This window comes from Mastacembelus armatus, chromosome 7 (assembly GCF_900324485.2).
Source record: "Mastacembelus armatus chromosome 7, fMasArm1.2, whole genome shotgun sequence".
Taxonomy (NCBI): Eukaryota; Metazoa; Chordata; class Actinopteri; order Synbranchiformes; family Mastacembelidae; genus Mastacembelus; species Mastacembelus armatus.
Window position 1 is genome coordinate 23,492,246 of NC_046639.1, and position 12,049 is coordinate 23,504,294.

Consider the following 12,049-nt stretch of genomic DNA (forward strand, 5'->3'; position numbering starts at 1 on the left):
ATGGCTCATGGTGTTATATTACTGCCCCCTGCTGGACAGGGTCAGAATAACACTCTGCTCCAGAACTAACTACTTTTTAAAAATCGATGTTTAATTTTATAAGACACTAATTCTCTGTACTTTCCCTTTAGTCCAAGCCTGTTTTAAAATAGGAAGAGGAAAATAAGGAAAAATGAAATATTTTTTAAGTTCCATTTGCAAAATATGTAGCCATATATGTAGGCCTAGTTGCTAAATAGACTTTTCCCCCTCTTATTTAATTATTTTATTTCTGTCTTTAAATTTAAATCATCAAAACAGACGTGGCTTAGGATTTTCACAGTAAAAGCTCCTTTCTGGCTTGACATTGGGATTGTTAACTTTGCGGTTGTTTTATTTTTGCCATACTCCAGATTCTGCATACCTGCATTTTGAATAGGCGTGCAATGAGAGAGTGAAGGTGTGGGAACTAGATTTCAGGAAAACCAGCAAATTGAAAAAAACTACCTAAAAAAGTTATCAATTAATTTTAAAATGGCAGTGGATAGTGGTTAGCACTGCTGCCTCACAGTTCCTGGTTTGAAACCCATCAGGGGCCTTTCTGTGTGGAGTCTGCATGTTCTCCCTGTGCTTGTGTGGGTTTTCTCCAGGTACTCTGGTTTCCTCCCACAGTCCAAAAACATGTATGTCAGGTTGATTGGTGACTCTAAATTGCCCATAGGAGTGAGTGTGAGTGTGTGAGGTTGTTTGTCTCTATGTGGCCCTGTGATGGACTGGGGACCTGTCCAGGGTGGACCCCTGCCTTTCACCCAAAGAGAGCTGGGATAGGCTCCAGCAGATCCCTGTGGTTAGGAATAAGTGGGTTCCCATCATACATTTGGGATTAATACAGTACGAGGTAATTTAAATATTGGCTTATATTTTAAAGTGGATAAATAACTGTGGTTCACACCCCAACTTGTGGGTGGCAGTAAAGCTCTTGTAAGCAGAAGAAGAAGAAGAAGAAGAAGAAGAAGAAGCCGAAGACGAAGACGAAGCAGGAGAAGGAGAAGGAAAGGAGATGCGAGGAGAGGTGTTGCTTCCTGTTTGTGTTTCGAAATGTGAAACTGAAGTTTTTCAGGTTTACCAGCCGGAGCAAGGCAGCAGAAGGACGCAGGAATGTAAGCGGCAGCTCCTGCAGCCTTGTCCGCAAGGAAATGGACGAGATAAGGTGAGCAACTCAGTGAATACATTGACTTTGACTGTGATATTTGATCATTTGCGTCTTCAAAAGATGAAGAGAACCTGTTTTGTGTTGCTCAAATTAAACTCGTCACACCCACTTATCAAACAACGGTCTCTTTGAATGAAAAAACATCTTTGAATATTAAATGTAACTATCACAAGCTGTTACACCAGCAAACAGGTGAACAAATTAGCATATAGTGATAAAGGTTTGTTTGTTTTTTGTTGTTTTTATTGGTTCCTAGAAAATGTCCTTACTGCAACATTACAATAACATCCGTTTGAAACACTTTACCGAAATGTTTTGAAATAATTATTTAAAAATAATATTAAAAATAGGGGATTTCACTGTTTTCACCATGTAAAATTTAGGCAGTAACCTTAGATTGTCTCCACACACACAAAAGATGAAATACATTACATTTTTTCACAGGTTGTAATCCTAGTGTGTAAATAGTCTCTGCACAAATAAAAAGAGCTAAATAATCATTAAAATAAAGCATTGCTGTGGTAATGACATGTGTCTTTAAGGAGACTTAACTGTCAGTAGACCTATAATTGATGTAACCTTAAAAATAACAGACCAAAGTAAAAGGTATTACAGTAGAAAATAGAAGAGTCATTACGGTAAAGACTGGGTCCAACTGATTTTCAGCAATATTATGGCCTAAATTGATGTGGCATCATGTGAACACGAAGTGAAACTGGTAGATCTCACTCAGATTATTTCCACAGGGTTATGATTCATCTGTAGTTTGCAGACACCTCCCTCCTGAAACTCCATTTTCTTCCCTTCCAGATGGAACTTTTTGGGAAAGTCCGCAATTTATGATTAATCATCCAGTGGTTTGATTACTAAATGCCTACGGAACAGTCCTCCCAGTTTTTTGACTGACTGGCTGCATGCAAAAGTCTGCCCAGTCCAGGTCTGGTTCTGGATTTTGTTGATTTTTGAAGAAAAAAGAAATAAAGAGCCTTTTATTTTTTCATTTCACAAACTTAAAAATTAGAAGATAATAAAAAGTAATTGTGATATCTGCAAAATGTTAGCCCAAAGATTAAAGTATATATCCCCATGCAAATAGTTGCACGGTGCTCCTGACCCAGTCAGTCCAGTGACAGTTGACTCAGACTCAGTGGGGCCTTTATGTACAGGTCAGTCAGCAGTTGGCCCTGATGCCTCAGCTTATTTTTATACAGACAGACCATTAATCAATGTGTCTCATTCTCTCTGTCTTCTACACTACGGACGATAGCAAAATGGCTTCACTTCACACCTGGCCTGAATAGGCTTGTGAGCTCTTGAACAAAAGAAGTGAGCTCAGGTGAGGGTTAGGATCTAATGGTGGACTCATGTGACCCCTCTGATTCACCAACTGGAGTGTATCCTCCCTGGAAGACATTTGAGTGTTCCTTAATTACCTGGGAATGGATGAAAAGGCAGCCTGGTAAATTGAAGATATGTTACGTCTGAGCCCTTCACCCCTGTTAAGGAAGTGTTTTTCCACTTGAGCATAGATGGCTTCTCTGACTCCTCTCTTCTCTGTCCAAAATATGTACATCACTGTCTTTAAATGAGTGTCCTGTCTCTTTTAATTGGAGGTTTACAGCTGACGGTGGTCCTGAGGAGCTCCTCCTCCTGTTAAGTGGTTATTTGGTTTCTCCAATGTAGCGTTCTGAGCATTCTTCCTGACGCTGTACAACATACACTACATTGCTCCTATTTTGTTTTGGTGTCTTTAGGGTGAACCAGTCTCTGTCTTGTGTGTTGGTGGGTTTGAAGTGAATTGGTATCTGATGTTTCCCAAAAATCTGTTTAAGCCTATCTGAAACATCTGCTACATAGGGAATGACCAGGTTTTTCCTCTGTGGATCTCGTGTTTCCTGTCTCTCTTGTTTTTCTTCCTGATGTGGATGTTGCCTTGTCGAAAGCCCACATAGGGATGTTGTTTGTTCTGTGGTGTAAAGTCCTGATGACTCCTAGTTTGTGTTACAGTGCATGATGGGAGTCAAAACAAAGATATAGGTCTGTGTGTGTGGGTTTCCTGTAGACTTCTATCTCTAGGTTACCATCAGACAACCTCACAGTCCAAAAAGGCTAGCCTGTTTTCTTTAGTGTCCTCTCTGGTGAATTTGATGTTTGCGTTTACTGCATTGATGTGATCTGTAAAGGCTTGAACTACCTGGGTCTTGATTTTCACCCAGGTGTCATCCACATGTCTGAATCAATGGGTCTAAAGACTTGCACCTGATTTATACAGCTCACCTAATGAGCCTATTTGGTCTAGGGGTGGAGTGAAACCAACCTGAAAGATAAATTGTTTCCATACCAGCTTTCTCTTAAGCTGGTGAAGCTACTTGGATAAGTAGTGAAACGATTTGACAAAAAACTAGAAGTCCAGTTGCCATGATTGAAATTCTAGATAACTTCACTTGGACGACCAATCAATAGTGAACCAAGGAAGAGGTACTCTGCACTAAGGTGATTATATTCAACATTTATCTCTGACATAGGTCGATTTCGACGGAGCCCGTATGGTATTAGGTGGAAATTACAGTAGGTAATACTTTTGCGTTCGCTCGCAGAAAGATTTGCATTTTGTGCATTACATTAGCTTTACTGAGCCCTTGAACGCAGCACGCAGGGCACCTTCACTTCCGTCACGTTTGTCACATTTTGAATGGTAGCTATTGAGGGCCACTTCCTGCGGAGCCCCTTAATTGTCAGGTGTAAACATTTTTTTTAGAGTTTGTTTTTGCGTTACCTCGCAATACTGTCGTCACGTTCCGTCACATTTTGAATGGTAGCTATTGAGGTTTCACTTCCAGCTAAGTCGGCTGGTATGAAAACGAATATATGATTGAAGACAAAGCCAGTTTAAAGTCAATCTCCGACCTCAGTGTTAAATTACATTTTATCTTGTTGAAATGAAGGGAGCCAGCAGAATAGCCTCCCCGGACGAAATGTGACAATAAGCAATGGGTTGAAATAGGTGTGGATAATTAACGTTACTGATAGTGTAACAGACTGAGCGTCATGTGTGTTAGTTTGTGTGACTGTTATATTGATATCAATTCCGGAATGTCAGTGAATCTGCCGTGAGTGAGTCTCATGATCATCCAAGTTCCAGAATGTCAGTGAATGCACCTGGTTGCTAGGGGGAAGAAGCGGGAAGAAGTTGCTGTGTGTGTTTTGAAGAGTCGGGAAATGTTCGGTAACGTTAAAACTCAGTTTGGAGTTTGTTTTGTTTTTTGTTGTTTAGGCTACGGCCAACAATAGCATGTGTTTTGTTGTCCTAAAAACAGAGTCCAGGAAGCTAACAGGCGGTAGCCGCTTCTTTATTTGGCGACGCTACAATATAGTGTTAGGTAAGCTAAGCTAACGTTAATGTTAACGCACACAATGCTAATCTTTTTTAGCGACATAACGCAAAACAAAGTCTAAAAAAACCCAGTTTCCACCTGATACTTAAGGGACTCCGTAGTTTTAGCTACTGGTTTCACAAACCAACATTCAACCACATTATTCATGTAAAACATATCTATACTTTGGATTGTATGCGTCACGTACAATGATGTTGGTTAGATATAAAATAAATATTGTGAAACCAGTAAAACAGCAGCTACAGCAGAAAGAAACCGACCTGTGTCACAAATAACTAGCTAGTTAGCTAAGTGTTGCGTATTGTAATGAGTAGTGTAATAGTCGGTGCCTACAGCCGGGTGCATTATGGGTATTTGGTTAAATGTTTAGTTGTTGGTTAGCGCAGTGTTTTATGTTCATTGTTATTGTGTTAGGCTGGTTTATGTTGAGGGGGATTGGATTTTTGTTCATGTGGCGTTTATTAAAAGTGGTGCTGTCACCATGACCAAGAGTGACGTGTGGTAACTGCGTTTGTTTGATGTGCAATAAATAAGCTCTTAAGAAGGCGACACTGCCTCCTGTTGGTTTGTCCGTGCATCTACTCCAGTTTAGAGACACTCGCGGTCGTGCGGTGTATGGGACACGAGTGTTCTCCCTCTTGGTATCTTAGTCTCGGCGTGTAGATACTGGCTCCCTGCTAGGCGTGTAGCTCAGGGACAGTGACTAGTCTAGCTTAGCTCCAGAACACCCACAGTCGTTACAATATAGTCACCTCACTGCGGAATATAATTTCCTTTGGCCACTGTTATGATTATTCAGTAACAATTTCCTCAAAATTGCAACACATGCAAGGTCTATTTTCTAACTTTTTTAGGGTTTGATTCTGACTAAATCAGCTAAATGTAGAGAAAAATCGTGCCTCTCCTGTGAGCGATATTAGTGGACATGCAGGTGGACTGCTGCTTTATATTCATTCATTCATGCGTTGTTTTCTATTCACTATAGTTTCTATGTGCAGCAAGAGATGCTACTTTGTGGCACCGCTGTGACAATGAAAGTGAAAAATTTGTCATGAAAAAGATGTCATGTAGGTATCATAAAATATATGTGCATCTCTTTGTGCAATGAATTAATGAAACTGCACTTTAATATAAGTTTCTTTTTTTTTTTTTAAACACATCAGTCCTTTATTGGGTGATCGGCAACAAGAGAGTCCAGAGCTTCTGTCACCAAACCTGAGGCCGAGACACCAACAACTGATCCCAACACCATGTGGGCCGGTGAGATGCTTTATCCCATTATCATAGTGCAACAGTATGGCTAAAGAAAGCCACATTTGCAGACTGTTAGAGTTCAAGTTCATATATGCACAAGGGAATAAAATAATGGAAAAATGTTGTGGCAAAATGCAACCTTGTATAAATGTACAGATGCAAACTTGTTTCAATTACTGTTTTACATCACAAGGTGTTTCATTTTTTACCTCCCCTTCTCCACCTTTCTTGCAGATCAAATCCTGGTCAGAACTGTCCTGTCTGCTGAAACTCTATTTCTGCTTCACCATAGTGTCCTTGCTGGCATTGATGGGCCTCACCGTGACCAGCATATACAAGGAACGCACTGAAGATTCTAATGAGGAGAATTTGACTGTATCTCTCCTTCAGTTGGTAGGAATATGTGAGTACTATGACTCCATTATCAGGAAGAAAGCCATTTACCGCCAGTGTATTCAGGAAGTTGATTTCACAGTACATCCATCTGGCAGCCATCCACATTAATGGCCACATGATTTCTTATGTAATTGTGTTGAAAACTGGAGTAGATGAACGCAGTCACATGACCACTCTTTGCTTTGATAAAATGAGCGCACATTGGATGTTCCTCAGTCTCTTTTCCCGGATGGTTTTAGTTCCTTTTTTTCTCCAGGGTGAAAAAAAAGGGTTCAAGGCTTAGAATTTCTAAGGTGTCTGTATTGATCACTTCTGTAATCAATAGAGAAAATGGGGCTGCAGTTAAAAGATATTTTCTGCATCACTCACTGAATTCTGCCAATATTTGTTGTAAATTAATAGTTTGCTCTATAAAATGTCTGGGGGAAAAATAAAAACTGCTCAAGTTGTGAGAGTCCCAGATGATTTTATCAAACATTTTGTTTTTCCCTCTTGCATTTCTCATTTTTATCTTATCACTGCTTAACTTTCTTTAGCACACCACATGTAAGCAGGTTCAGACATGCCAGAGGCTGTGAAAATATTTTGATGTTGTGAAAAATCTGTCCCAGACTCTGTCAGTGCAAATCCCACACACCTTCCACTTTGACACATTAAAATAATAATAAAAAAAAACTTAACTGTTTGCTAAATGTCAATATATTTTGTCAACTAATTAACTAGTTTTTTTTTTTTTGTTTTTTGTTTTTTTTATAACAGGGCACAATGTTTTTCCTCAGTTTCTGAAAGTATGAAAATATTAGTATTTTAATGAAGTGACCACTGTTATGTCTGAGGGTTGTATGGTCTTTTCTGTTGCAGTGTTCTGCATCTACTATGTGTGCCGCGGTGTCCTGCAGGAGAACAGACAGGAGCTGGTGGTGTTTGTGCTCAGTGTGTTGGTGGTCATGGTTCGATCAGTGGTCAACTTCTCTGTGCTGGGGTCAAAGGGCAAACAGGAACTTTTGGTAGGTCGCTTTCTGTTGGATGCTTTAAGAGATCATGCTACATGATGCATTGACTGTGTGGTAATGTATATGACATATTTAGGTGTAGACAACCCAAATATTAAGACATAAAGTACAGAATAACATTAAAAAATGGGGAAATATGAATGTAAAACTCATGGTATCTTTCCATACGTTCAGTATGGACAAATTCTTACAATTCCAATTAAATGTCTTAATTGTTTGAATCATCTTAAAAGAAATAATATAGACTAAATGGTAAATACATTATCACTTAATATAAATATCAGTACCAGGCCAAAGGCACAACTTTCCAGTGCTCGTTCTTTTTTTATTATACACATTGTAGATTAATACTCAATAGGTGCAAGCTATAAAATGGCATACATGGAGTAGGCAAAAATAGTGCAGTTAGAGCCGTTCCACCTTCCCTTTGTCTGTGTGATTTGCTTACATCAACAGTTCAGTGTTGAAATTCTGCACTTGCTAGATTCCAAAGTTGCAACACAGTGAGGATACTGTCACCTTTCTGACATGGTGAGTCTACCTGCTGTTTGCTGCCAGGAATCTGATCTTTTGACTGGCCAAATTAGCTTCGTTCCTGTTGAAAGAATTCATGGTTTCACCACTTGATGTCATTGTTGCACCAGTGACACCTAGTTAGCGTTCTCTCTCGTGGGAGTGAAATGAAAATAAAATGCATGTTAATCTCTATATCTCACACTGGGTGTAATGGCTTAGTTCATGTTTGTTAATGCTAAATCTTCTATATGTATAATTTGCCTTGATATAATTATTATCTGAAGGTAGCGTGTTTCTTCTAGTGAGGACATAAAGCATGCATTCATTTGGCAGTTTATAAAGTACACAAAGCTATCCCTAATGAAGTGTAAATAGAAGCCTTATCCTAAATTCTTCTTGTCTGAAGGTGATTATTTCCATGTTTGGCTGAAAATGTTTTTGAGCTGTATGATTATTTTGAAAGATATAGTTTGCTGTGGTTGAGTCGTATTGCATTATATTGACAGATGGTGGTATTTTTTGTCCACCACATTTATATCAGAGGCTAGGCTAAATGAAAGAGTGCCTTGTCTGCATAATGCATTTAATTTTTTGCTAAACAAGTTAGCAGCTGTGATCTGTTTTGTTTTGCAGGTTCGTTTTGTGTGCATCATGTGTTTGGGTGTGGTGCACATTTTGTGCGTTTTGTCACTGCTTGTCCTGAGGCCCAACATGATGGCATTTCGTGTGGGGGGTGCCTTGGAGAGCTTCCAGGAGCAGTACTTTTTGCTCAACCTCTGTTTCTCAATGGTGACCTTTGACCTGCAGGCACAGGTACTTGTCCATTCCTCTACAAACATGTAACAGCCTCAACACAGCTCCTGACACAGAAAAGAAATCAACACTGTACTGCCTTCTTTGCAATGGTTTTCATATTGAGCCAGTTTCCCCCATCCAGTCTGGGACAAATATTTTCACAGCCTCTGGCGTGTCTTAACCTGCTATATGTGGTTACGTGTGGTTTGCTAGAGAAAGTGAATCAGTGATTGAGAAATGCAAGAGGGCAAGTTTTTCTGGTTGATTCAGATGTCCTGCTTTTGGAGTCCACCATGTGCTGTGGTTAGATCTTTCAGGTGTGTTGATGCTCCTATTTAACTGGTCTCTGTGGCTTTTCTACGACATGTTTCTCCTGATGTGTACAGGAGAATTGAAGTACAGTATCATAACTGTGGGCTAGTGTCATTAATGATGTGCTTTTGGTGTGTTCCAGTTGTGTCTGTGTATCCTGATCACTACGTCAGACTCAGTCATGTCTGTGCGCAATGGCATCATCCTGGGTGTCGGAGTGGTCTGGGCCTGCCTGACTGCTGCTGTAGGCGCTGTCGCAGTGAGTGCTTTTCATCCATCATCTGCTCCCACAATAAGAGAATAAATTGACAGAAATATCATGTAAGATGATTTCTGAACAGCCCAGAACACATAACTTCACAAGTTGTCATTGGTACTTGTTTTTCAGGTTTTAAAAGAAGCCAAGGTCTTGGTTTGGGTCTTCATGGCGCAGAACCTTCCTCAACTAGCCTTCTTTGTTTATCTGCTGTATACGGTAGGCTGACAAAGTTTGCTATTTTTTTCAGTATTATAAAATTCTCTGAACCTGTATAAGTGCAATGGTGCTTTGTGATGCTAACTGGGTTTCATATTGATAATTTATCCAAAGACTTTATCAAAACAACTTTTTGTTCCTTGTATGTGCTCACAAAAGAAAGTTTTAAGCCTGAAAATTACCTTACAAATTTAAGTTTACTACTAACTTGTTTCCAAGTGTGTATATATATATATATATATATATATATATATATATATTTTTTTTTTTTTTTTTTAAATGTATCATTACATTCTATTTATAGTAGCAAGACAGTGACCCAAAATAAACTACAATGTCTGTGTTCATAGCAATGAAGAAACCTATTGTCTCAATGAGTCATGTGACTCGGTGGATTTGGGTGCATGGACAATACTTAGTAATACTTAGTAATAAGTTCATAAGTTTTGGATTTAGTATGAAATTTGCTGAAAATAAAAAAATATATCAAATGTCACCAGCCAAACTTGGATAGAGTCTGGCTTTCTGCTTCCCTGTAGAAAATCGCTAATATAAGTGAGCCGTATTTTGTGATGTGTAGTGTTTTGTTTTATTAAGCTTCAGAAGTAGCTCTTGAATAGAAAGCAAACAAACTTACTTTTCCAAACTGACAAACTCTTAAGTAAAATTAAGTACCACTGCAAATACTGTTACTAAAACACATGACAATATGAGCTCATTTTTGTTTTGAAGCACAATCATTGATGTATTGGTCTCTGGGATATGTGCATGGTACTGCATGTTTACCATTTGCATAGAAAAGTTTTTCTTTCAGAAACGAATTTCTGCAGGCAAACAATGGTTTCTGTAATTACAGGTGATAGCAAAATGGTTTCAGGACGGTACATACATCCTGGAGGCAGTGGCTATCACCGGAGCTTCCATTTCACTGGTGATTAAAGTGGTTTTATTCTGGGGCCTCGTCAGACTGGTGCACAGCTTTGGCCAAGGCCTGAGGGAGAGAAGTGAGTATGCTGTCTGATGTCACTACTTTTCTTAGTTTGGGCCCTTCAAATGTTAGTCTGAGCAGAAGACAAAACAAACACTACATTTAAGGAATATTCACTAATCAGTATCTGAAAATTTCTAAACGTCATTAATCCTTATCCTGCAAAGCCTGAGTTTTTCTGGCTGTACTGACCTTGAGTCTGTGTATGTTGGCTAGGAAGCAGCAAACTAATAAACTTTCCATTTTTTCCTATAGTGTTTGCACACAGCAAGTGATAAAACATCTGGTGGTCAAGGACCAAGGGCACAGCTGCATTCTGAGGACATGACATTAATGTGCTGTGGTGTTGATCTAGAGCATACCTTTGTATCTTGGCTTTATAATACTTAAGTCTTATTTTTACTCTAATGCGATGTAATGTCTAAATCTACTGGCACTACAGTATGTGTAGACACCAATTGCAAATATTCTCCATTTTAAAGGGCCTTTCATGATGAGATGCATTTTTTGTTTGCTTTCTGTAAATTACATTGAGTTGACTAACTGTAGCCAGCTTCTTGTAAAGTGTTTAACTTAAATCTTACCTCTTTGCCACTGGAATATTTTTGACAGATTATTTTTAAACTAAACTTTCTGATGTACTGTTGTGCAATTGCTGAAGTGTTTTCATTCAGGGTTCTTAATTAAACATCAAAATGAAAACAGCTGTTATAATTTTGGCTCTAAAAGAAGCATGAAGGTTATTTAGCTGTTTTGTGATGCTTCTAGAATGGGTCAGTTTGTTTTTGCAGAAGCAACAAAAGTTAGTTACACTCACCACTCACACAGGCAAGGTAGCATCTCACTGTGTGGCTGTGTGTGTCTCAGCCAGGGTTTGAACCCGTGACACTTGGATTAACAGCCAGCTTACTCTGCCTCCTGAGCTATGGCCTTCCATGCTGAAGTTCTATGATGTGCACATACTTATAGAATAGAGTCAGTTGTCTATGAACAATAAATTACACTGTTACCCACAGGTAATGCAGCATCTCAGTAGGCATCAGTGTCTCAGCCAAGGTTTGAACCAGTGTCTCTTTGATTAGCAGACAACTTGCTCTACCTCCTGAGCCAAAGCTGTCTGTGACTGTTTCATGATGTGCACATACTTATAGAACAGAGTCAGTTTTCCAGTAGTAACAGTTAATAAATTACTGTCACCCAGTTGCCCATGTCACTCACAGGCAACGCAGCACCTCAGTAGTGTCTGTCTCAGACAAGGTTTGAACTAGTGACACTTGGATTAACAGCCAGCTTGCTCTACCTCCTGAGCTATAGCCTTCCATGATGAAGTTCTATGATGTGCACATACTTATAGAATAGAGTCAGTTTTTCCAGTAGCAACAGTAAATAAACTGTACTATTAGGTAGTTGCACTCACCATCACTCAGAGTGAGTATCAGAGTGATACTAGCAAAGTAGTGTCTCAGTGTGTATCTCACAGATTAGCACAGACGAGACTTGAACCAGTGACCCTTTGGTAAGAGCACAGCTTGCTCTACCTCCTGAGCTACAGCCATCCATGAGAGTGAAGTGGATGAAATCCACTACTTTTTAGAAAACAGGAATCCAAACACTGGACCAAACAGGAGGATACACACTTTCTGGTTAGACTTTCTCTCCATTTATTATAGTGCTCTGGGCGAAAAAATAGTAAAATTTCTTTTAGGAAGATTA

At 39.3% G+C, this 12,049-nt stretch overlaps 1 protein-coding gene across 1 annotated transcript; it reads left to right on the plus strand.

Annotated features, from left to right (window-relative positions):
• Positions 1-7: 7 nt before the first annotated feature.
• On the plus strand, positions 8-11,038 carry LOC113145221 (uncharacterized). The gene is made up of 10 exons (XM_026331670.1): positions 8-40; positions 969-1,189; positions 5,751-5,847; positions 6,076-6,244; positions 7,099-7,244; positions 8,400-8,579; positions 9,016-9,132; positions 9,262-9,348; positions 10,205-10,352; positions 10,592-11,038. The coding sequence occupies exons 1-10, from the start codon at positions 8-10 to the stop codon at positions 10,609-10,611; spliced, it is 1,218 nt and encodes a 405-aa protein (XP_026187455.1). The 3' UTR covers positions 10,612-11,038.
• Positions 11,039-12,049: the final 1,011 nt, after the last annotated feature.

Excerpts from the sequence above, each read along its gene's own strand:
- LOC113145221 (XM_026331670.1), top strand. The coding sequence starts at position 8 with ATGGTGTTATATTACTGCCCCCTGCTGGACAGG. Across the intron at positions 1,190-5,750 it reads AAGGAAATGGACGAGATAAG|TCCTTTATTGGGTGATCGGC; the intron begins GTGAGCAACTCA and ends TAAACACATCAG. Across the intron at positions 9,133-9,261 it reads CTGCTGTAGGCGCTGTCGCA|GTTTTAAAAGAAGCCAAGGT; the intron begins GTGAGTGCTTTT and ends CTTGTTTTTCAG.